Source organism: Homalodisca vitripennis, chromosome 1 (genome assembly GCF_021130785.1).
Source record: "Homalodisca vitripennis isolate AUS2020 chromosome 1, UT_GWSS_2.1, whole genome shotgun sequence".
Lineage (NCBI taxonomy): Eukaryota > Metazoa > Arthropoda > Insecta > Hemiptera > Cicadellidae > Homalodisca > Homalodisca vitripennis.
Window position 1 is genome coordinate 75,949,406 of NC_060207.1, and position 26,737 is coordinate 75,976,142.

General features: G+C 34.2%; 1 protein-coding gene across 2 annotated transcripts in view; it reads left to right on the forward strand.

Moving 5' to 3' along the window:
* LOC124364941 (ecdysone-induced protein 78C-like) overlaps positions 1-26,737 on the forward strand; it is an 86,337-nt gene that overhangs the window by 904 nt on the left and 58,696 nt on the right. The window contains exon 2 of one of the 2 annotated variants that reach the window (XM_046820787.1): positions 7,170-7,252. In XM_046820787.1, coding sequence (XP_046676743.1) covers positions 7,170-7,252 — 83 coding nt within the window. Of the gene's footprint in view, positions 1-7,169; positions 7,253-24,218; positions 24,545-26,737 lie in introns of those variants that run through there. The other variant, XM_046820779.1, reaches the window with a different exon arrangement.

The following is a 26,737-nucleotide window of genomic DNA, read 5'->3' on the forward strand; positions in this document are numbered from 1 at the left end:
CAAGTAGGTACGTAGTTAGTAAAATCCGAATTAATTTAAAGTCAAATGTTAGTAAGCTTCAAACATGTTCATTTAAGCTTACAACGTTTGTACAAACTTATTTAGAATGTACAGTGTATTAATATAGTCAACGATAAGCCTTAGAGTTATCCATTCACCAAATAACATCCACATATTTTGTACCAAGAAACAGAGTTAGTAAATGAATTCGTTGCTCCCACAGATTACCTATGAGTACCCATAGATTTTAGACAAGAAGGCGCGTTTTAAGTTAGAATTTGAATTTGTTTTCAATTTATAATATGGCTAGCCCGCTGCTGAGTTTGGAAAGTGGCAACGACTTGACATTGACCTTTTTCAAATACTGGGTCTTCGTTGAAATTGTCTCTACATCAACATGCACATGTAAGACCCTAATTAAATCAAATGTGAATGTGCCGTAGGCCATATAGACATGAGAATTTGGAAGTAGGGAAATTTAATTCTAGCTCCTAAACTCATAACTACAACTTTACAACCATAATTCATGCTTGAAATGAATAAATGAATTTATTTTTTTTTCCAATCAATATAAACATAATTATAACATTATCATTTTTGGAAACTGACTGACCACTTTTACAAGTAGTGTGGCCAGTTAGTAAATTGAAAAAATAAACAATAAATTCACATTTACGAGAGTCTAGCATCATATATTACTTTGAGCCGCCATTTGGGTATCTATAAAAAACTATTTATGCAATAATACAATTCAGAAAATAAATTACATACAATAAACAAATACACAAAATAAATAAATGATACACCACAATACATACACAAATATAATTAACAATAAATACTAATAAATATCAATAAATTACCAATAAACAATGATAAGAAGCGATATGTAATATATACATAGACCATGAAACTCTTTACACCTTATGACATCACAGTACTCAAATAGCCAATGTCTTGCTGCAAAGTAAGCCAAATAATTACTTGTTGACAAAAGTTTTTTAAATTTGGAATATTTTTAATGTGTAATGGAATATGATTAAAAAACTTTGGTCCTAAATACTGAAAAGAATGGCGAAAAATGGATTTATTTACTTTTGGTAGTCTAAAATTATTTCTATTTACATATCTAGTATAATAATAATGTATATTATCATTGCCTACATTCCCACTTCTAATAAAAAACAATCTTAGGACTTTGTACACAAAAAGATGTTGAATAGGTTTAATATTTATTTCTTTGTAGAGGGGAAAGGAACTTTCCGTTTTTAGTTTTTTTAACATGACACGTAAAAAGTAGTTTAGGGTGGTTCTTAATTTGTCTATCAGATACTTATATGTCCCGCCCTAACATATTATACCATATTGCAATCTAGAGTTTATTAAACCAAAATAGAGGGAACGTAGGAGACCACTATTACAAAAATTTCTTAAAAAGTAAAAAGTTCTAATAGAAGATTTTAATTTTTTATTCAAACTAATAATATGTTGTTCAAAATTAATTTTTTTCATCCAAAATAATCCCCAGATACTTAAAATGGTTTACTCTTTCCAAAGGTAGACAATCACACACTGTTACATTACATGAAACAAAATGGTAGGTGAGAGGAAGTGGTATTTCAAAACCACGAGGATCAAAATTGACAAATTTAGTTTTGTTTACATTTACTTGCATTTTGTTTTGGAGGCACCATTGTCTTAGCAGTAAGAGATCTTGATTTATTAAATCACCAAGTACAATAGAATCCTTATTTGAATAAAACAAAGCTATGTCGTCTGCAAAAGCACTGACTTTTCCATGAAAATTAAGTTCCAATAAATCATTTACGAATATCAGGAAAAGAACTGCAGAGGTCACTGAGCCCTGTGTGACACCAGATTCAACTACTTTAGGAGAGCTGTAATTACCTAAAACTTTTACTTTTTGTTGTCTGCCTACCAAGAAACATCTAAACCAACACAATGCTGTTCCCCTAATACCTATCGCCTCCAGCTTACCTAAGAGAATCTCATGATCAACTAAATCGAACGCTTTTTTAAAATCTATAAAAAGTCCCGATGTTTTACAATTAGAGTTAAGGCTGTTGTAAATATTTTCTGTAACATTTAATAAAGCATCTTCAGTTGATTTACCCTTTACAAATCCAAATTGATTACTACTAAGAAAATTTATTTTGTTTAAATATCTATGCAATCTTATAACCATTAGTTTTTCAAATAATTTAGAAAAAACCGAAAGTAGACTAATTTTACGTATATTGTCAAATTTTGAGGAAGTTTTACTTTTAAGAATTGGACAACATAACTCAATTTTAGGCTTTCTGGAAATATACCCTGACTAAAACTGCTATTTATAATATAAGTCAGTACTGGCGCTACATCATCAACAATAAATTTCAATAGTTTCGCAGAAATATTATCATATCCAGTAGATTTTTTATTTTTTAGACTTCTAACGACAGACTTTATCTCGTCCTCTGTAGTTGGCGCAATAAAAAAGGATTGTTGGGAAGTGCGTATCGGAAGTAGGTTGGCAGTCGGAACTGTACTAGGACGGTCAGACTGTACTGAGATAAGGTAGTCATTTACCTCCTCCGCGATAACGCTAGGATCTGTTACAATAGTACCGTCCGCCAATTCAATATTGTCAATACTTTTGTCCGAGACTTGACCTGTTAAACTATTTATTATTTTCCACTGCCGAGATACGTCTTTGTTACAGTCTAATGTTAATTTAGAATAATATTGGTTTTTTACTAAAGCAATTTTGAGATTTAAATCGGTACAAAACCTAATGAAATAATTTTTAAATGCTGTGTCATACAATCTTCTTTTACTAATCTTGTAAAGCCTCTTACGCCTATTAATACCATTCAAAATATCAAAGGTCATCCATGGACTTAATGATTTGGATTTTTGTAATTTATTACCCCTGCTTATCCTTTTACAACTTAAAGCTACAATTGTACACAGAATATCATTAAATTTACAATAACAACTATTTACATCATTATCACTGTAGACTATATCCCAATTAACGACTCTCAGCTTCTCCTTAACTAAATTATAATCGACTTGAACATTGTCATTATTCGACTTGTTAATAACAGTATTTACATTAGGTGATTGGTTGTACACATTGTTGTAAACAAGTCCCAAAATACAATGGTCCGTAATACCATGGTCAAAAACTGCACTTTTAAAGGAATTTATGTTTTTACTTCTAACAAAAATATGATCTATACAAGTCTCAGATGTAACAGTAATTCTATTAGGTGTGTTTATTAATGATATGAAACCATGATTATTAAGTAAGTTCGTATATTCATTCACAATTGGTTTATTATCAAGAATATTCACATTTATGTCGCCAACATAAACCACATTACTATGAATATTCCTAATTATTTCAGTTAACTCGCTAATAAACAAATTTTCAGAAGTGCATTGGAGCCTATGCAAACAAAACAATTTAAAATAGCGTTTATTGATAGTAATATTCAACAATAAGGCATCGGCTGAAGTCATATCTATTTCTAATCTACTACAATCTATACTATTGTTTACATAACAGATAACACCACCTGATCTGTATGTATCATTGCACTGAGCAAACAACTTATATCCTGGTATGTTATATAAATTAATTTCGTCAGAACCTATCCATATTTCGCTAATTATTATAAAATGTATTTCCCCACTTATGTTATTCATTTCCGCGATAAATCTATCAAAATTTTTCCGCATACTTCTAATATTGGTGTGAATGAAATTCAGATTATTAGTGTTATTTTGGGGATCGAAAAAAACATTAATATCTAAGTTTACACTATTTGACATAGCCTATTGGAAGTTAAGGAAATTCTGGTGATTGACAAATTTAAAGTAAACACAAAGACATATCTGTTGAAATTTGGTTTTAAGACTAGCACGTTAACAAAAAAACTACTGGAGCTTGTTTAGATCATCATAACTGTCAACTTTTTTATACTTCTCCCCCTGGCACTTCCGCACAAAGAATTTGCCGTCCCTACACCATGCATACGTATATCCTATTTCTTTACACCTGGCTTTTAAGTTTGACAGGAATACCTTATTGTCCGGAGATAGATGCTCGTTTACGTACATACTGTCTTTTGGGAAGGACGCGTTGACATCTTGACCTGTCGGAAATAACGGAAATAACTCTGAGTAGTTTTTAGACTTCTTACGATCTTTACTTTGTTAAGCTTCCCACATCTTTTTCCACTGAAAAATGTAGACGAATCAGCAAAAATATAAAATTTCTAGAACTGTACAAGAATAAAACTTTACTAGCGCACTCAATACAATGCGATGTAGATAACATCTCAACGGTAGATAAATACGAGTATTTATTTCATTCAAGCGCTCTATCAAGTTACATTACTAGACATTTTGTGAATGCAACCTTTACTAATGGTATTTCATCAATCAGTACGGAAGGCTGAAATTCGCAAATCTTCTGTTTCGAATTGAAATTGATGGAGTTGGCTTTGTTATTGTTAAGGCACATTTTCCCAAAATAGCTGAGTAATATTTATTGAGGCTTGGATTGGAAAGGTTTAGATTTAAGCTCGTTTCCTAGTTTGACTTTTACATAGTTTCGTGAACAGGATGTCCTTTTTAAATAGTTACTTCACATATACACAAAACATAATTGGACCGAGAATAACATCCCTGTTGAATTAATTCGAGTTTTGGACAGACATTCAATGTAGATGTACTGGCAGTCAAGATGTGGCTTAATCTACTTATGTGGCAATCCACATCTTTTACACCGTACATTTTATAGTGAACTCAATCGAACGCCTAGGGGAGATATATAGACACAACTAAAGCAAACTCTCGTCTCTTTCAACCACCTACCGCCGTGTTTTCTAGCTTGGTTATTGCAGAAATGGTAAAAATACACTTCCAATAAGATTTCTGTTCATAGAGAACAAGACTATTCGAAATTATAATTAGAGAACACAGTATATTGTTGTGTTCACTGTGTTTAAATAAGATTTACATCTGTATTATGGAAAAAAATAGTAGGAATACGCCAGACCACGTATCAAGTAACAGGCTTCGCTAATGATATAAGAGATATAATGTATCCTTAACGACATCCTGGCTAGATGGGGAACATCCCGTGGAGGGCATGCACAATCATCGAACGCGATCTTGTCTGTGCATAAATGAAGATTTATTCAAAATGTCAAAATTGTAGCTAATCGTTCTCGAGACATCCTGCGAATACCTATACAATCGAGAAACTGGAAACACTTCATTCCTATCTGTATCTTACTGTCTGTACGCGCGCAAGCTGACCTATACAATCGAGAAACTGGAAACACTTCATTCCTATCTGTATCTTACTGTCAGTACGCGCGCAAGCCGACCTATACACTCGAGAAACTGGAAACACTTCATTCCTATCTGTATCTTACTGTCTGTACGCGCGCAAGCCGACCTATACACTCGAGAAACTGGAAACACTTCATTCCTATCTGTATCTTACTGTCTGTACGCGCGCAAGCTGATCTACACACTCGAGAAACTGGAAACACTTCATTCCTATCTGTATCTTACTGTCTGTACGCGCGCAAGCTGACCTATACACTCGAGAAACTGGAAACACTTCATTCCTATCTGTAAGAAACTGGAAACACTGTCAATTCCTATCAGTATCTTACATCTGTACGCGCGCAAGCTGACCTATACACTGAAGAAACTGGAAACACTTCATTCCTATCTGTATCTTACTATGCCAGTACGCGCGCAAGCTGATCTATACACTCAAGAAACTGGAAACACTTCATTCCTATCTGTATCTTACCGTCTGTGCGCTCAAGCTGACCTATACACACGAGAAACTGGAAACACTTCATTCCTATCTGTATCTTACCGTCTGTGCGCTCAAGCTGACCTATACACACGAGAAACTGGAAACACTTCATTCCTATCTGTATCTTACCGTCTGTACGCGCTCAAGCTGACCTATACACACGAGAAACTGGAAACACTTCATTCCTATCTGTATCTTACTGTCTGTACGCGCTCAAGCTGACCTATACACTCGAGAAACTGGAAACACTTCATTCCTATCTGTATCTTACTGTCTGTACGCGCTCAAGCTGACCTATACACACGAGAAACTGGAAACACTTCATTCCTATCTGTATCTTACTGTCTATACGCGCTCAAGCTGACCTATACACTCGAGAAACTGGAAACACTTCATTCCTATCTGTATCATACTGTCTGTACGCGCTCAAGCTGACCTATACACTCGAGAAACTGGAAACACTTCATTCCTATCTGTATCTTACTGTCTATATGACCTATACACTCGAGTAACTGGAAACACTTCATTCCTATCTGTATCTTACCGTCTGTACGCGCGCAAGCTGACCTATACACTCAAGAAGGTAACACTTCATTCCTATCTGTATCTTACTGTCTGCTTGCGCGCAAGCTGACCTATACACTCGAGAAACTGGAAACACTTCATTCCTATCTGTATCTTACTGTCTGTACGCGCTCAAGCTGACTTATACACTCAAGAAACTGGAAACACTTCATTCCTATCTGTATCTTACCGTATGTACGCGCGCAAGCTGACCTATACACTCGAGAAACTGGAAACAATTCATTTCTATATCTATCTTTCTGTCTGTTCGCTCGCAAGCTGACCTATACACTCGACGTAACTCATAGCTGTAGGTTTGTATGAAATTTAATGATTTTTATCAATGCGACTGCGAGGAAGCAATGCTAGCAGACTCGTCGAGGGTAGGAACAACTCTGTTTAGTGGTGATACCGGGTTCCTGCGAAGTTTGTGAACCAAAACAGTGAATCGAAAGAGGAGAATGCGACTTAAAGGATAAACAAATTAATAATTTGAGGGACAAAAGGGAATTAGTATTAGATGCAAGATTTTACTTAAGACTAACGACATTTGTGATACCTAAGTAAAATCAAGGAAGTCCTACATCAAGTGGATTTACAAGTAGGTCAAGTATTTTTTCTTAGACAAAGTTTAAACTTCCTAGATTGCTCACTCATATAATTACTGTAAACGATTTGCCTGTTTAAGGAAAGGACTCATTAAATTAATTACATTGGGAAAAGAAAATAAGTAGTAAACACGCGTTTGTTTCAGTGTGAAGCAGGAGCCCAACAACTCTGAGCCACCCAGCCCCACCGAGTCGGCCACCAGCCCTGACAGTGCTCCCCGCAACCACGGTAAGTCAACCATTTCTTTAATCATCTTTTAGCTGCGTTGTTATATCGTTAGCGAAAAAAGTATAAGGTGTAAGAAAAAATATACAGGATGAAAAAACTCTCTGCAAACACTTTATATTAGGATATTGTTCCATGGACTAAGATGAGCTAAAACTTAATTGCAACTAATGATCTGCCTGTTCGTTTACCGTCTCCCTGTATGTATATGTTTTATTAGTTTTTAATTTTGTATTTCTACAGTTATTTTTATTTTAGTACTGTTATTTTATTGCGATCCCAAATAAGGAGAAAAATTAATATTATATTATCATATCACGTTTCAAGATGGCGGACTGTTAAAGTTTTGTAAATAATAATAACCGTAAATACTAATATAATTATAGTTAATTTAAAAAAATGACAGTTGCTCAATCTAATTACAAACTCTTTGATATCTAAAAAAATTAAAAATCGCCCAAGAAGTAATGTAGATGTAAGTTTTTACTTGTTATGATGCGTGGCGGAAGTTGTCAATGTTTACACGTTTACAGCGTCATTAACCATGCATTAAAGCTGTTAAAAGCTTGTATATACATTATTTACTGACCGATTGTTATGGTCAAAATGTTTGTAATTATATTTAGACAATTTTATAATTGTTTAAAAATTGTCATAATCTTTATAGTTTTTACGGTATTAATATTGAAACATTTAATCTTGAAACGTAGTATGATAAATATAATATTATTAATTCTCATGATATCAGACTGGAAGAAAAATAATTATCTCAAATTTAATTTTTATATTCTTACTAGTGCCTCATATAAAAACTAAAAACACACATACAGAGAGACGGTAAGCGAAAAGACATAGACCATTGGTTCTGTTTAGTTTTACATCCTCTTGGTCCATGGAACAATATCCTAAAGTTTTGTAAAGAGCTTTGTTGCACCCCGTGTAAATAGAAGATGCAGGAATAATGAGATGGCCGTTGGGCTGGTACTCACAGAGTAGATCTTATATTCACCTAACTCTTATCTGGGAGTGAGGTATTTACATGTCCTAGCCCAGTGCAGCCACTGTAGACCTGGTGGTTATATTATTCCAACCAGATCTAAAGACACCATAAAAGATCTATGACTAACTAAAAGAATCGTGATTCCCAATAAGCAAAGCCCCAACTCACCAAGACCTCAGTACTTTTAAGAAAAACACCAGTACAGAGGTTATCCTCAAACGAATTGTTGACTGGACAATCACGACACAGCTCCGCCCTCTCAACTTTACCTGTATAAGCGAAAATGTTTTACCGCTACTTCGGATTAACTTCCGATGACTGAAAAATGCTTTCCATAATGAGACCAAAATATTTCAATGTTTCGACTTACTTTAAACCGGAAAACTCAAACATTGTTGGATATTGTTGGAAAAAACTATAAATAATATGGTATGGGCATCCTCATGGCATGCCATTTGATTCATCTATAAAATAATGCGTATGACGTACATAATCAACTCTGTACTACTACTCTACTCAAATATGCAAAGGCGTGCCACCGAGTTGCGTATACAGTAGTACGAGTATGATACAAGCTACCAATACTTGTTCTGAAACGTTACAGTCAGCCATGTCGAGCTTCTTAATATCCAGGATTAGTTTTTAGTACTCACGTTGACTATGTTTCATTAATTATCAGTACCGTCGCAATTACCTTATGTACTGTCCTGTATTGCCCATTCTGGGATACTGAGCTGAGCAACATGAGTTTTATGACTTGAAAATGTAATTGTTGAGCTGTAGCATTCGCTAACCTCACATTGTCTGCATGTATTTAATAAATTTCCAAAATGTATTGTTGGAAACTTTGATGAAACATTATTTTTGTTCGGTTATTTTCTGAAAAGATTTCCGAGAGGATTGAAGAGACGAATGGTCCCTACAGAACGGTGAGTGGGAGGCAGATAATCTCTTCAACTCGCGGCTCCTGAACAGTTCATTTACCTTCAGACTGGGGGAAGTGAAGCGCTACATAATTTGGGTAGTGATCGTCGCATGGGTGTCAGTATATGATTGAAAATATGGCACAAATATGAATTATATAATTTTGCATTTTTGTTAATTTTTCGTGTAGCCCGACGTTAAAACTCTTGTCTAAACAAATATTTTATCTAGAATAAATCCTTCTCTGTATAATAATCCTTTGTCATGAACTTATTTACCAATGGAGAATAAAAGTTCTTATAAATTAACGTTTTTAAAGTCACATACAAAATTAATCAAATGGAAAGGTATACAACATTTTTATATACAGTATAATCCATTAAAAATGCCGATTTCTTTTTGAACAATCTTGTATATATATATATATATATATATATATATATATATATATATATAACTTGTTTTTTTGCTTATCGTTTACAAACCTTTCATAAATCCTAGTCAGTATCCAAGTCATTCTGGGTTTAAACAAAATTTATATTTAATTTTTGGAGGTATGACATATTTAAATGCTAATAATAAGTATTCCTATAAAATTTAATAACATAAAAGCATAAGAATATATTTGTTGGATGGATGGTTTGTAACCATATCGTCTCGTAAAATGTACACGTGCTAAAAGCAATGTTTTATTCTTTAGTTACCTACCAAATCATACTTTCACATTTTCATAATTAAATTATATACGGTACATAGTATTGTAATTTTTAAGATTACTGTACTGACATAATTTTTTAAGTAATACGTCCAGATCACAACTATATACTCTATTTTGTCGAAACTACTGTATCTTTAATTTAGTTTATTTTAGACTCTTAATTCCAACATATAGATTTACTAATGATTATTAAACATGTAAGTAGGTCCTTGCATTTAGGAATAATTTTAATTTAAAACTGCATTATTTATTCTATTAACGGAAGTAGTAATTAAATGGGGTTAACAACAACATGAGTTTGTGAAAAGGAAAATCCAAGTTGTCAGAAATGAGAATTGGCAACACTGCAGAGCCGAGCTACTGAAGCCACTGCAGTTAACGGGACAGTGTGCGGGCATTCCACCAATTGGCAGTAACATCAGTGAACGCGGCATAAATAGAAACGAACTTCTGTATGAATCACTCATAGTTTTAGTATTATCCTGAACTCGTCTGCAAGCATGAATATTTAATAATTAGTGTAGTTTTGATACTTGCGACAAAGCAACAACTTAATTAGACATTTCTGCGGCTTTTATGACTGTGATTACACATTCAAGAATTATCATCCAAAATACCTCTTTACAAGGCTGTCGTAATAGTCTTGATGCAAAGTCTCAAATTTCATATATAGGCTATATATATATATATATATATATATATATATATATATATATATATATATATATATATATATATATATATATATAGCCTAATGTCTACCCAAATAGCTAGACTGTATGTTTTCTGTAAAGCTTGCTGTTACAAAAACTTGTAACAAATCAAATTTCTTTCCACAAAATGTATAATTGAATACGGAAAGTAAATAACTTGCATTAAAAAAAAGGAAAAGAATGAAACATTTGGATATAAAATGATGGTATAATAACTCTGAATACACATAACACAGCTATCTTGGGAAGGGTTGATTCAATACCGAATGTTGTCTGAATCAACCCTACCTACTCTGCATTATCTGTAGAAGACTCGGTTGCTCCACTGTGCCTTGGGATCGCCATCGTAGTGCACTTAATTGTGCACCTGATGAGAGAATGAGAATACCTCTTCACTTAGATTGCACTACTTTTTGTAGTCTGAATGCTCTGATGTCGAAACGAAGCAGAGGGTTTTGTTTTGAGCTTCTTCGTTCTTTGTCGCCGATTATTTTTGGATCTCTTCGGACGAACATGACCAGATTTTAGGAGTCAAATCAGCAACAGCATCAGATTTCAGATGCTGAACGTAAAAAGAAGGTGAACTGGAGCTAAACTCAATACTCGGAATTCTGAATAGTTACAACGAAAGAGCTTAATGAATTAAATAAAATAAAACACCTTTCGTCACAAAACCAATAAATCCATACATCGAAATTAAGGCAGTTTAAATATAAAAAAACAGCATTTATCTTTAGATTTAATATGCTACTTCAATACTGTAGAATGAAGGAACATCAAAGGGTAAAGAGCGTTCATGGACCTTAATGGATTTTGCGAAGACTCAAGTTGAAGATTTGTATATGTATTATTTTTGTGGATTAATTAAAAAAAGAACTTTAATTGTAAAAAGTTACGCTGAACTTTGAGTAATTAATGCTTAGTGTGGTTTAAGAATCCTAATATTAAAGAGAACATGTACTAACCATTTAAAAGTTATGAGTGAACAAAATCCATGTGGATTCTTCTATCCTTGGTTTGGAGAGGAGACACGGACAATCCTGTCAGTCCATGTCCTTATGTAGTCAACAGAGATGTGACTTGGCATCCACACTACTGATAAGATTCAACAATTCCTTGACTTTTTTCTTAAAAGCTCCAAGGGACGGACAATAAAACAGCTTAAACTTTCAAAAACTAATAGAATACTTACGATATTATACGAATAAGTAATAAATAAAAACTGTTGTTTGTAGCAAATGATTTGGGTTAGTGAATAATGTTAATTCGGACTATATTTGCATACTCGTATACCGGGTGTCTCACGAAGAGGTTAAAACGTTTGATTTTATATTACTTGCCCATTTATGCACCGAACATTTTCAAACTCTACACAATTCATTAAATAGGTTTTAAAAATATTCTGTGAAAATGTAAGCTCTCTAACAATTGTTGAAAAAGAATAGTGGCATTTTGAAAACTATACATTAAAAACAGGAAAAAAACAGTGTTTTTGGTTTTGTAAAAATATTTATTGTCATATTATAGAAATAAAGGATTTCAATCAGAAAATTAGAACATAGCCTATTAAACAAACCTACAATTACAGTCCATAATTGTTCGAACTGTAATCCATCCACAGCGACACACTGATAAAAGCGCTTAATAAATAAATCGTAAACTTTTTCAAAGAAATTCTGCGGTATAGGGAGAAGTTTCTCTTCAATTGATGAATGTTTTAATTCCTCATCATTACTGAAGCTACGAGTATAAACTTGTTCCTTTAAGTAACCTCATAGAAAGAAATCACACACAGTTAAATCTAGGAATCGGAGTGGCCAATCTAAAAAAAATCTAATGGCAATGAAGGTTGTCATTTAGTAATCGCTTGACAGGATTTGCGAAATGAGGAGGAGCACCATCTTATTGGAAGATTGCTTGATCCATTTCTGGAACAGTAAAATGAGGAAAGACTTGTTAATTTAAAACGTGTTCGTATCTATTCCCAGTTATTGTACTGCCTCGAATGCCGTAAGATATCACCCCATTACAACTGACAGCTGCCCAAACAGTAATTCCTTTTGATTTTATTAGAGTCTTTTCAAGAATGTGTAGATTACCGGTGTTGTAATAATTACAATTATGCCTATTTACAGCACCATTGCGGTAGACAGTGGACTCGTCTGAAAAAACAATTTGAGTATGCCAACTAGGATCTATCTCATGAAACTCAATGATACGAGAACAAAATTCCACTCTCCTGTCCGGATAATCTTCAAGAAGATTATGGACTAGGTGACTTTTGTACAATTTAATTTTGTTTCTCTTAATTATTCTCTCTGTACTGAAGGCTTTGGAACACCAGTTTCAATTTCAACTTTCCTTAGTAATTTCGGTTTACCTTGGAGAGCGGAGCATTGATGCGCACAGTAGTACTTCTCTTTCCTCATTTGATCCTTTAGAGTACTTTTTTACGACACTTCCAGTTTCTAACAAAAAATAGTTCCACGTAGTTATTGTTGGACTGCTAGGCGGTTCAACTCCTGGGTTGGCAACCTGAAATTGTCTAATTGCTTCCGCAATATTACCATAAGTAATAGCCTACGCACAACACTTCACTTTTTGTTCAACATTAAGAGCCATTTTTCGAACTTCAATATCAGTAAAACTGTAATGGAGGATGTTAGGTTATGTTTTTATACCACAAGCAATATTCTTCATTCAAACAGCTGTTTTCAATAACGAGCGTTATTAAACACCTGTTCTTTCAAACTGCAATACAGTAATCAAATCAGGTAATTCAAGAAATGAATTCTTATAGGAAGCAAAATGGTAAAATTGTCAATGTGCGATTATAGAACAATAATTGAGATAAATGTTTGTTAGTATGAAATAAATAAGACTATAAAAAACTCTGGGCATAATTTAATTTAGTTGAAAAAATAAACTAAAGGGATTCCTTATACGCTTCGCAAAGCCAGCTTTCAGTATATATTCCTGAACTAATGGTAAAGCAATATAGATATGAAAGCAAACCACCCCCAACCCCCAAGTTAGAATGCCATAAGAATAATAAGTGGTTTTAATTTCTTCAAAACTCAGAATACCATTTAACTGCTTGAAATAAAATATATATTTTCTTGCCTTAGTACAAAAATAATGTGATCAATCCATTTAATTCAGGTATTAAACAAATCACCCAAATGTTTGTAATAGTACACTTTTTCAATTTTATTACAGGCATAGGCATTGTTTCAGTGACACTTTGTGATTATAATTAAATTGTGTAAGATGTAATCTAAAATGGACGTAAGAGAACAGGCATAAACTTAGTTCTTGAAACGTTAAGTAAAATGTTAATGGTAAAACATTCTAGTCCATCCATTGTTTTAATTTTTCTGAGGTAAATTAAAGATTTATTTTGAACGTCCTGCTAAGATTTATCTTTGATAATAATTAGAGCTGCATCAGATGGTTTAGATGGTTCTCGTACCCAGTTCCAGAAAACATACAGCTTTGCGTTTGGAACAATATGGTTTGGAGCAAAGATTTAAACTTATGGCAAATCAAATTGCCACGATATTAACCGTCTCCTATTTAATCGAGTTAGTAACGAGGGCTTTCAGTGATTATTACGTTGACAGTTAATTATCGTAACAATATACTGGGATGAAACGTTTTAGAAATGTATAAATAAAGATTTCTGTATAGTGCCACAATTGAATTGACAATTAAAGACGTTTTTAGCTGTTTTAATTTTACACATTTTTTTCATGGCTTTCAAAGTTCTCTTGCATTCTGCAAAAGAAACAAAACTACTGAAGTTGACATTTACGTGCCTGTGTCTGCGGATGTCATAGACGCAAACTCAACATTGGCAGCACAGTGTGTCAACTGATTGTACGAGGAGTGACAATGATGACAGCTGGGACATTCATGAACAATATTCCTGATTTATTAGGTTAGAGTCCTTTTGAAACAAAACATTTCTTGGTGAAGGAGGTCACATTTCACCAGCCTGGTTCCCGTTGTCGATATGACTATCATACAGACCATTTCCCCCAAGTAGGGTGTGACTCCATATTGGAGTATTTCAACCATCTGATGCTTGGGCCTCTCGTCTCTAAATATGCCCCTCTGTCATTGTGCAACAGCAGGCTTGAGAACACGATTGATTCTGCTGGAAGGAACTGTTCGCCCAACAGATAAGTATGACCGACGGATGCCACGCCGCTACAGCACTGGATATTGGAGACTACCGGAGGCTCGAATCCCGGAATATCAGTAACAAGTACTTATGGAATTATAGAAGATTCGTTTTCCATATAATAGTAAAATTTACTAGTGTCAGGTATAAAAAGTGGAAATTGTGAGGCATCAGGCGTTTAACGGTCAAAGAGAAACATCTACTGCCCAAATTGTGATTCGACCAAGCGTAACAGTGTAATAAATAATAAAAATGTCACCTAAAATTCTAAAACAATCTCTGGTACAACATGTATAATGCGAAATACATTTTATTGTAAGAGAAAAAATGAGACTGTTAACTCAAAATTAAGAGTTTAATTTAGCTGAGTAGAAGTGTGTATAATATAATATAACAAAAGTCCTTTGAAAGTAGGAAAAAATGCTATGGTTATGCTTGAAGTTGTGAATAAGTTGAGCTTAATGTTATTGAATGTTAAAGAGCAGTACTATAAATTTTATTACTATCCAGGTTGTTATTGTTATTCAGCTGTTCATGAGTGAATAAATAATCCTTGAATATATTTATTCAAAATGCGAAAAGTGCTTAAAAATTCATCTGAAAAATATTCAAAAGTTCGTAAGAGAATTTATGGATGTTAAAACGTTATAATTTGTGTTATTATTGTTCTATTAAACATAGCCATTTAGCCATAAAAAAAACTTAACAAAAGGAGCCTATGAGCCCAAGATCTCAAAAGTGAATCTTTAGATACAAATTCTAAACGAGGTTTCGTCATATCAGTTAGACAAAATCCGTTTTAAGAATTCATTATATAATTTTAAAAAATTCAAACGTTTTTTAATAAGTCTGTAACTTAAGTTCCCCCCCCCCCAGAATATGGCGTATAAGAAACTTATTTACTTAATCGTAAGCGCCTAAGAATACTTAGACAGCGCAAAAGTATACAGCATTCAATTAATTAACCAAAATGTTACGTTTTCCTATTTTCCGTTGAATGTCCAGAAGCTAATATGCAAGCACTCCCAATAATAAGAAAACTTTTACCTCATCACCGAGAAACTTCTCACCTCCTCAAGACTAGGAATTAAAAAAAAAAACGTATAAAAATTCTGTATTTTGAATTAAAATGAATCAACTCAGGAGATTTTAGCGTAACGTCGTGTTATTCAGATCTCCCATACTCCTTGAATTTTAAAATACCTACATTTTTAAACATTCAGAAATTATCCGAAAAGAAGTTTACAAGCCGCGCGTGCAGTGGAAGCACGGCGCGCAGCAGAGCTCACGTTGTGAAGTGAATGAACCCACAAACCGGTCCGTCTCACACGTGGACCGGTCTGCCCCGCCCACCGACAGAGCGAGCTGACCACCAGTTCCCACAGGGCACAGGTAGGCTGGATAACCACATACACACATCCATTAAGCACCTCTCGGTGGGTAAAGTCTAGTCGGCGGCGTCTCTGACCGTAGACATTCAAGACAGCGAATAGGGCGAGTTGTTAGAGATTACACTTAGCCTATGATCGGAACGTTTGAGCTGTTTTACCCTAAATGAGATCTAGGAGAAGTAGCTAACTTTGATCAAGGCAGTGTGTAGGCGACTGCGCGCAAACAGTAGATTGACGGCGTCTAATGCCACAACATAGTCTAACGACAATCATAAGTATAAGTACCGTTACTATATAATTATCAGTGAAATAGTAGGAAAAAACAAATATTTTTCAGGAAAGATACTAATTTTCGTGGGTTTTATAGATTTGCTTTCAAGCCACAGCCTATAGTATCGGCAAGAGTTTATATTTATCATAAATGGATGGTTTTTTTTTCGATTCAAATTAGTATTAGTATAGTATTACTATTAGTACTGTATAGCATCCACGACCCGTACCCAAGAAAAGTGGAGTACTGTATTTTGCAGAGTTCGGTAATATGATAACCTGTTTCAATGATATTTTACATTGATATTTTTAACTGAAAATTTAAAAGTTATTACATATCTTTTGTTAAGTTTCTTTTTAACACGAACGGAAATTCTATATTATTATCCAAGGGCCATAAGAGAAACCTTTAATATAATCACTAAACAAGATAGTTAGCGTTAAACTATTATAAACCTACTAGCAGTATGTGACAAAAAGCCATGTTATACGCTCTTTGTTCATTTAGCTGTTTTTCCTTTTTTTCTAAATAACTCATGATACATCAATATACAGCAAAATAGTGAACATCATCCGTTCACTGAAGATAGTTATCTGCAGTGAGATCAACATTTTCATATGTATATATATATATATATATATATATATATATATATATATATATATATATATATATATAGATCTACACATCATGCGATATTTATGATAATTGATAGCCAGTTATAGCAGGTTAACAGTCGATATGGTTTCCCGCCCGTCTATCTATGCCATCATAATCGATGGTATTTGAACTAGGGTTTAGGCATGGAATAGGGTCAAATTCTACCTGGTCTTGAAAACTCATAATGTAAACATCCTACTTATTATTTGGCTTGCTAAGTTCCTGGAACGAAAACAGGTTAGTACCTACGAGGACGGATGAATAATTTTCTTCCTGTCTGGTTTGTAGTTTGGTTACTGAAAGAACTGTAAGTTCGGTAAGTTCCTTGTACAGGGTAGCGCTCACAAGTGCGTGCAGGATAAGACTAAAACGATACGGTCACTTATCTTAAAAAGGAAACGAAAATGGAATCTCTAAAAAATATTTTGATATATAATTTCAAAATTAAAAAAAAACATTAAACTGTAAAAGTAATACAAATAAAATAAAATAAACAAAAAACAATAATTTGCTTTGCAAACCTTAGACTTTACTATAGAACACTTTAATTATAGTGTTTTGATTTTGAATACTCAAGAACAATGTTGCACCGAAGTGCTTAACTTGTACTATTAGAATGAAGTTAGTCATCACCATTGTGTACGCAGAGTTTGCCTCAATCACGAAGTTGCTAATTTGAACTGCACGTTCCTGTAGATGGGTGGGACGCTCCGAGCGCTAATTACAGGAAGTTGCAGAGCCTCAATTAATTCCTGGGACGATTTTATGTCTTTCAAATAATTAGAGGCAGAGATTTTTGTCCTTAATGCATAGTTTTTGTTACTACATAACTGTATTGGTGCGACTACTACCACTTACTTAACAGCATTTTAATGAAAATCTTAAAGGATCAAAAAAGTGGTTGAATGACATACTGTGGACTGTGACCTCCAAGAGATTCTGTTTACATTTTGCATGTTAAGCTGTCAATTGCTTGGATGCAGTAAAGTTATGTTCACATTGCTGGGTAGCTTTGGAGCTATCTGTAGTTAACAACATTTACTTTTCCCATTAGTGTCTTTCAAATTCTCCTTGGCTGGTTTGGCATATTTTGTATGGTTTTCTTTTTTCTTGGACGAGTGGAGATTAGTTGGATCAGGATTTTTATGGAAGGTTGGCTCTCTAGAACCTGGCAGAATTGCTTGTGATTTGGGAGGCATCATGCTCATGAAAACCCTTACTCAGCAGAGCAATCCATTAGGTAGTCTGTGGAGAGTGTCATGGCACTAAAAAGATCTTCTGGTTGTTGGTGGGAAAGTCATTCCGCAAGCATGGCTGGTGATGCGGGTACCGTCCGCTGATGGTGTAACCTCATCAATCCTACATTACCTATCATATCATCTTCCATCTTCCTCAAACAGTAACATCGGCCATTGATTGGTTTCTGAGTGGTGATTCAATATCCGATCCGGCTATAGAAACTCCAACAGTGAAGACATGCTATTAATTCTGGCCTATTAATTCTGTACAATATAACATCTAATCTCATTGAAATGGGAACAAATAAACAATACGTTCTTCTGACCATACATTCTTTGTTAAGAGCTGTTAATATGTTTAACATATTTACATTACTAATTAATGAGTTCGGTTTAATCAAGTGTAAGTTTTCAATGTGCATAGCCGTATACATTATTAACAACGTAACAACTAAAATGAAACAAATCAATATTTTGGCTGGTTCGATAATGTTCAAATGTTATATTTCACAATAATCTCTTCTATCACGAACCAGTAATATACATTTAATTTCGCATTTTCATACCTAGTTATAGTCTACTTAATTCACACTTGGTTTAATATTAAGGTTTACTTTAAAACATATATTTCGTCCCATTACGTTATATATATATATATATACAGTTAAAATGTATCTATTCATCTTCATGAGACAAAAATACGGATTGATTAAAACTATCCAAAATCTAGTTATTTAATTCGAGAACCCCAAAACTAATTATATTTCCAAAAATAACAAACCAAACTTCAATTTTCAGGGTTTGATTGATTCTATTGTACACTTATAGGAAGAACAAACTAAAAATATACAGTAAAAACATATATTTCATAATAAGAGTTTGTGTAACTTCCAGGTGGTCTAAAATATCTGAGACACCCGAAATAGTGATTTCTATGTTTAGTTTAAATTGCACGACAAATTAACGTGCATGAACTGTAGAGGTTCTTACCACTTCAACCGAGGGTACCTTCATTTTATAATGTTCAAAGGTGTATTGAGTTAATGTTAAGTAACTGGCTCATTATCCCGTGTATACGTCAGATATAGCTGTCTCGGATTTATTTTTGAAACTTCAAAATCTACCACCAGAACTGAAATTTGAGTGCAACAGAAGAGTTAGATAGGAAGTAAACATCGTTATTAAATCCCTTTCTCTGCGAAGAATTAAGAAGCCGTAGAAATGTTAGTGCAAGTGTGTTTTACCTTCGAGGGGACTGTGATGAAAAGTAGGTTACATAATTGAAATTATACTCTTTAACAGACCTATTATATATATCCAATATCCAATAATCCAAGCAATTTATCAAACAATTTCATACATTTAAGTGCACAAATCGACCCACTAATTATTCATAGAGAGCAAGCTCAGAGTTGGTTATCTTATAACCCTATATATAGTGTTGAGTATTGAGATTTCTACGATATTAAAAGATTTGTTTTAAACTTTTATGAAAAATATAAACGAAATCAATAATCCGTAACAAATTCATTGCAATGATAATAATAACAGATTTAACGGAGTATCAAAGGAACATACAGAACGCAGCGAAAACATTGTATCTAATCCACAAATCCACAATGTCTACCAATGCATCACAAATCTAACAACGTAACTTCATTACATATTACTATGTCAAGTGATAAATTGATTGTGCTTAGTTTGTTTACAAATGTGTCTATTCTGAGATTTTAGTGGTTGCCGTTATTGGTCTTGTTGCTATAAGACCAATGTAAAACTGCCAAAACTAAATTTTGTTTTCACCTTTAATTTACTGTAGTCATTTTGACGCCAAAACCATTAAAGTTCTTTTTGGATCAAGAGGAACCAAGTTAAAAGTCGGAAGGAATGAAGGTTTTGTTTCTCTATTATATGTTTAATAGTCATTGTATTTATGTATATTTGTTTTTAATTTTTGTTGTTAAGAACTTATTTGTATACTTACATTTTTAATGTGTTAATGTATATAATAACTTTAATTGGTATTTGAAATATAATTACGGATATGAGAAAGAGAAGCATCGGATGGTCTGCTACTGTCTTAAAATAGACTGTGTGTGTGTGTGTGTGTGTGTGTGTGTGTGTGTGTGTGTGTGTGTGTGTGTGTGTGTGTGTTTTATTATTGACGTATAATTATAATTGTTGTTTTGAGTAAACCCATCGTTGATTTATATATGGTTAATATTGCTTGTAGTATTAGTACTACTTCTACTTATTCAAATTTAGTATAATGTAATTTTAGCTGTATAAAGTATACATAGCTGAGTATACTTCCGAATCGCGACTAGCACTTCTCGATGCATCTATATGGACTGTAGTAGCTCAGTTAAATACACCAAAACAGAAGGCACTGGAGGACCGGTTGATTAATCCGTCTATCTGTTGTACTTGCATTGGTGCAGGTCAGCGAACAAATAGACTATCAACAGAGTGTAATTCAGTTATTGCAAGCAGCCATTCCCACAAGTAGAGATTTTGTACGATGCAACGACGCCTCATATAGCCGTGCTATTTAAAAGATGGTCTTCCGTAATAATGGTTCTTGATGTTATGATGGACAGTTGCAGACCAGGGTATTCAGATTGCCCTGCTAGATGAAGCAAGCCTCGTTGGAGTATTAAGTCTACTGGAGCCACCTTACTCGTCATCAGTACTATATCCTATCTCAAGCAAGACCACACAGCTAACCTTACATAATATATCGATCAGCCTGTTGAAAAAGAATTAGACAAAATATATACGTAGTGTTAACCAGAAATAACTAAAAAGCAAGGGTTTAACGCCGTTCTACTGAACACGGTGCTTATCAGTATTTATCTAGTGAAATAAAGACCAGGCAGGATCCTACTGAGAAACGTTAACGAGGATCCTTGTAGCCTTGAAACAATGCGTGAGTAACATTTTGCTTGAAGTTGTGCATTCGGGATACAGTGAACATAGTAAGAATCAATAGTCGATTGCATACGTACTGCGATAAATTCAGACTTCTCTGAAACAATTAAACTTCAATAGAATCTAAGAGTATATTGTATAAAATCATTACATTTGAGAGTCGGTTGACGTACTAAGGATCGAACTCGGTGTCGAACTTAGGTTCTGAGTTAGAGATAGCGTGTTTAAATACTGGCTATAACCACAGCATTTGTATCAGCTCTATTTATTCGTTATCTTAGGACAAGAAGTTTAGAAAATGCACCTAATCCTGAAAGGACCTTTGCGCTGCTTTCGAAGTGACAGGTTATTCTGGATGGGTAAGGTTGGGGTGGAAGCTGCCTTCTGTCGAGATCCATGAAGAAGAATTTAGGACATTCATCTCAGTCATATCTCCTCAGATGAATGGAAAGCCAGCTCTGAACCAGCCTCTCTAGTCAAAGCAGGAGCCCTTATGTCTAGGCTAGCAAGAACCTTTGACTCAGGGTTCTTGCTAACCACCAACTCTAACAGTCATCTCCCGTAGTATACTAGACCTTCGAACTCCCCTTACACCCCAGAATATCGACATTTACGGTTAGTTTTAGTCACTTAAAACATCCATAAGGTTGATTTAAGCGACACATCGGTTTTTGTATAAACAGTGTGGGTTTAACTGGAAGGTATAAACCAGCCAGAACTCTCCTGGGGTTCTCTATTGGCCTTATAACAATTATACCAATTCTCCTTCTTATTCGGTTTCATAAGAACTAATAATGAAATAGAGTGATGATGTATAACACACAATGATTCCAAACTAAATCCTTGATATATTTTTAATAGAGTTATTATTAAAGGTTTGTTTTGGAAACATTTTATCTGAATTTTTATTTTGATTACAAAGTCTGCTCATTATGTATTAACGGGTATAAACAAAGGAGCGATTGTTGTCAGAAATGTGGAGCGTTAATAGTTGTCTGGAAGAGTGTCGTGACAAGGGGTACCCCACTACTTCCCCCACAAGCATTTTCAGTTCCTTCGCTAACCCTCACTGTCACTACATTAGAATATCACAGATTAACATTATATAAATATTTAAATGCTATGTTACAGTACATCATAATAATTATGACATAATTGATGGATATTATAGTAATATTGTATTATGTTAGTGTGTTAGAGTTATTTTTGAAAGCAAGATAATCTCAGACGGAATCTCACTATTAAGCTCTTTGTTCAACACTAATTTTTATTTTAAAAGATAATCTAATTAGAAAAATGTTTACATGTATGCCTTAGTTAGTTAAGACAATAAGCTGAGAAAACCCCTTATTACATTTAATCTTTAAAGCTGCTTGTGCTTGCTTCTGGAATTATAGGATTTTCAGGATGGGTAAGGTTGGTGCCAGGGGCCGCCTCTTGTCGAGATCCCATGACGATGGATGGAAAGATATTTCAGTCATACCACTTTGGAAGAATGAAAGTGGAATGTAGTCACTCTTCCACTACAACAGCCATTCTTTGCATTAAGACTGCAAGATCTCATAACAAGGGAAAGAAGGATATTTCAGTCATACCACTTGTCCTGTTTATGCTTGCCAATGAACGTAACCAAGCTATTTATAAGATTAATTTTTGTACTGTTTCAAAATGACGGGACTTTCATCTCAGTTATTGAGCATTTCGGCTTGTTTCCACAAGCAGCGTTATACAGGGCTAATTTTAAGTCTGAAACACACTTTTTAGTGTGTTAAAGCAGAAACCTCAGACTTATAATGTATTTATAAGGGATAACACTACTTTTCATACGTGGCTCAACACGCCAAGGCTACGAATTGGAACCCCAACTAAGCGATCCGTTTTTGAAGGTTTTGGTAAATACTCTTACTACGCAAATTAAAGGTTTCTATGAAGTCTTTATCTCCATCCTACACTGAATAACGCCCAGTGAACAATTCGAAAAAGTTTTAATTATTTTACATCATAAAAAGAATAAAATAAGTTTGCATAAAATTATTTATGAACTAAGATTGCCTCTTACCACCATGTTGTTTCACAGGAGATACTCGAATTGCTCTCCCTCAACAGTCTGACAATGTGTTCGATTTCTGAAAGTAATAATATTTGGTGGCTTGGTAGTAGTCAAGTGGTGACGATCTGGCAGGCCGATCACCAGCACAAAGCGTCACCTATGCATCGCTCACATCACAGAGATTTGCATTTTCAAATATTCAGTTGCTCTCAACACTTTCAGGTTTTAGTCATGTATTAAAAAAAGTACACTTGTATGCCATATAATTACAAGTAATTACTTGCGATTCAGTGGGGTGTGTTAGTTGTAATAAATCATCAAGCTACGAATCCATTCACAGCCACTGGATAACGTAAGGACATTTTATTTAAAGAATACACATCAAACGGCAGTATATAAGTAGCAACAGAGAGACAGGGGTTCATAGACTTGAATGATAGAGATGCCAGGAGTCAAGAATGTGAAATGAGAACACTGTATAGAACGGTTAATACAATTGAAAATTATTAAATGTTATTAATTATTATTTACATAATATTTCAATATAATTATCAAGAGTGTTCACTCTTAGGGTGGTTGTTTTATTAAAAGGATCTGCAAGATACTGGGTATACATCGTTTATGCTCAGTTCCTGTAAAATGCCAATTTCGCGCTGTATTAGTGGAATAGTATACAGTTAGTCTCGAAGGTCTCTGGCAGGAGGATCTGCTGAAGACACTGTCGCAGGAGTTCTTGTAGGGTTGTTTGTAAATACAAGAGTTGCAAAGGGTTGACCTTGAGGAGAAAGCCGTCGGGGGTTGCTGGGGAGAACAGCGGGATATTATGCAAAAATCGGCCGGTAAGAATGCAGGAGTAGGAGAGTGGGGGGCCCCCACTGCTGCCGGTCAATGACCCCCCCAGTACCTGGCTGCCCGTGTCCGTGAGTGCCACACCACGTGTCCCGCCGGGAGGATGGGCTCGCCATGGACGTCTTTAAGATCGACCAGTCCCTCAGTGCCAACCTCGGGAGTGCTCCGCCGCCGGAAAAACTAAACGCGGACGTTTCTTTCGATGCGGGATCCGAATTCAATCTTAGTTTTTTCGACGGACCCGAGGACAGTGCGCAAGGCTTCAGCGACCCAGGATCCGTGGGCTCGACCTCCGTGTCGTCTCCGCCCCCGCAGCTACCCTCCCCCCAGCTGGTATCGCAACCCTCTGTCTCAGTCAAGCAAGGTCAGATACATCCAATTCCATTTATCACTGAGGTTTATTTTTAAGAAATCGGCCTTTTAACATTCTGCGCTTGGTATTGAATACACTTTACGTTGTATCATTTTACGGCATAGATAGATCTTGCACAAAATTGAACATACCCATAAAAACTTTAAATTGAGTATGAATCAAGTAATCAGTTAAAAATGAGAAAGTATGCTCAGTGCAGTATAAAACTACATACTATAATAAGCATGAAATATGCCAACAAAGTATAAAGAATATCAAATGCTTCTGAAATACACATATAGAAATACATTATCTGGCATACTAACCACGAGTCATGTAATATAATTAGTGAGTGATTACAAATTTTCTAAGTTCCACAATTTTTTCTGAAAGTGGGACTTCGTCAACGTTAAATTACGACTTCATCCCTATTACGACTAAGATATTAATAGTTACACGAGTTACAATAATGTTATTTAGAATAAACTTTTATACAGTTTCTCTTCTTTGGTAGGTTTAAATTGTATACATTTTAAGAGATTAAAAATCGTCTCTTGTGTAAGTATAAATTATATTTACAACAGTAATACATTTATGTTAATTATCGTTAATGAATTCATGTATCACCACACATTCACCACACAATGTAAATTTAAATCACAACTTGATCAGACTATGGCAGAGTACATACAGGTATGATATATAAATTAGAAATTAGTTATAAATAGCTGGAAACAAAACAACTAAAGCAAAATTACGTATTACGTTTTTGATTTTTATACACAGTAGACATCTTATCATAGTTTATATTACCAAATGTTTAACAGTTTGCCTGCCTAGCTGTTGCAGTGTCTTGTATTTATGTAAGCAAACAATTCACTACAATATTTTATTTTGCGGTAGTAAACGTTTTAAATCACTACGCCACTAGATTATGAACTGCAATGACTTTCAAGTAAATCTATAATCTAAAACTGTTGATGTATACGGCGATATAGACACCAGTAGTTGACAGCTGCAGTGAGGGAAGTACTACGGTATCAAAACATTAGTGTCCTTGACGGTGAATGGCGAGGACAACGCTCTGCGGAGACACCTGGCACGCTGTGGCAGTCCCCGGCTATGGGTTTGTTTGGACTTCGAACAAAACCTAGGCCTATACACATAATAAATTATGGAGTCTAAATAAATAAGGGCATAATAAATAGTATAAAATAAACAAGAGATAACAAATTTTTAGATATTTTGGCATCGTTGTGTTAAGAATCAAACACGATTATCTGTTCTTTTAAATCATGCTTAATTATTTCTTGGGGGTTTGACACCTGTAGAAGTACCTACTTGCATACTCGAAACGGAGTTCGTTAGTTCTCGAAACGGAGAGTGTAAATATTTGTTGACAGATAAAGATGGCGAATGTCCTATATGTCCTTTGAAATTATTCACAATAATGATTCTCAAACAAGGAATAGTCAGTGTTTTAGGTAAATATAATGGCTTATTGTGTTTCGTAATTTTATATTTCATAGAACGGCCTTATAGAACTTATATACATACAACATAACTTACATCACCATGTATAAGTGTATATTATGGATATGCTCAACGCGTTTTTTATTTTAGCAGTTTTAAATTACTTTGGATGACGTAGTTTATGGAAACATTGCAGAAACGTACAATACTCCTTCTGTATACATGCAAGTTTCACAGTGTTGAATTAATAATAACAAATGATAATGATACTTTACTCAGTTATATTATATTTCAAATTAAAGCTAAAGTCGTGTATTATATAGTTTTAAAATTCATTAAAAGCCATCGCTTTGATAGAAACAATTGAACAATAATGGAAATGAAGACAACAGACGTAAAAACTCTGAATACTGTGTAAATTACTGAAAGCTTAAAGTATATAATTAGTTTTAAAAGACATTTTTATCAAAATGTCAAACTTTTTAATAATTACAATTACAGGGATTAGAGTTATAACTATTCAGTACAAATCTAACGATTTTTTCATTAAATTAGGTTTTATCGGTATACCTGGTCAAGCTGTACGTAAATCTTTGTTTTATTTATTTCATTTGCAGTTTGTCACTGACACCATCTGTGACTATAATAAACAAATATTTTGACTAAATTTAGACAACAAATATATTGTGTTTCAGGTACTATATTCGAGTATTACATTTAAAAATATTTAAT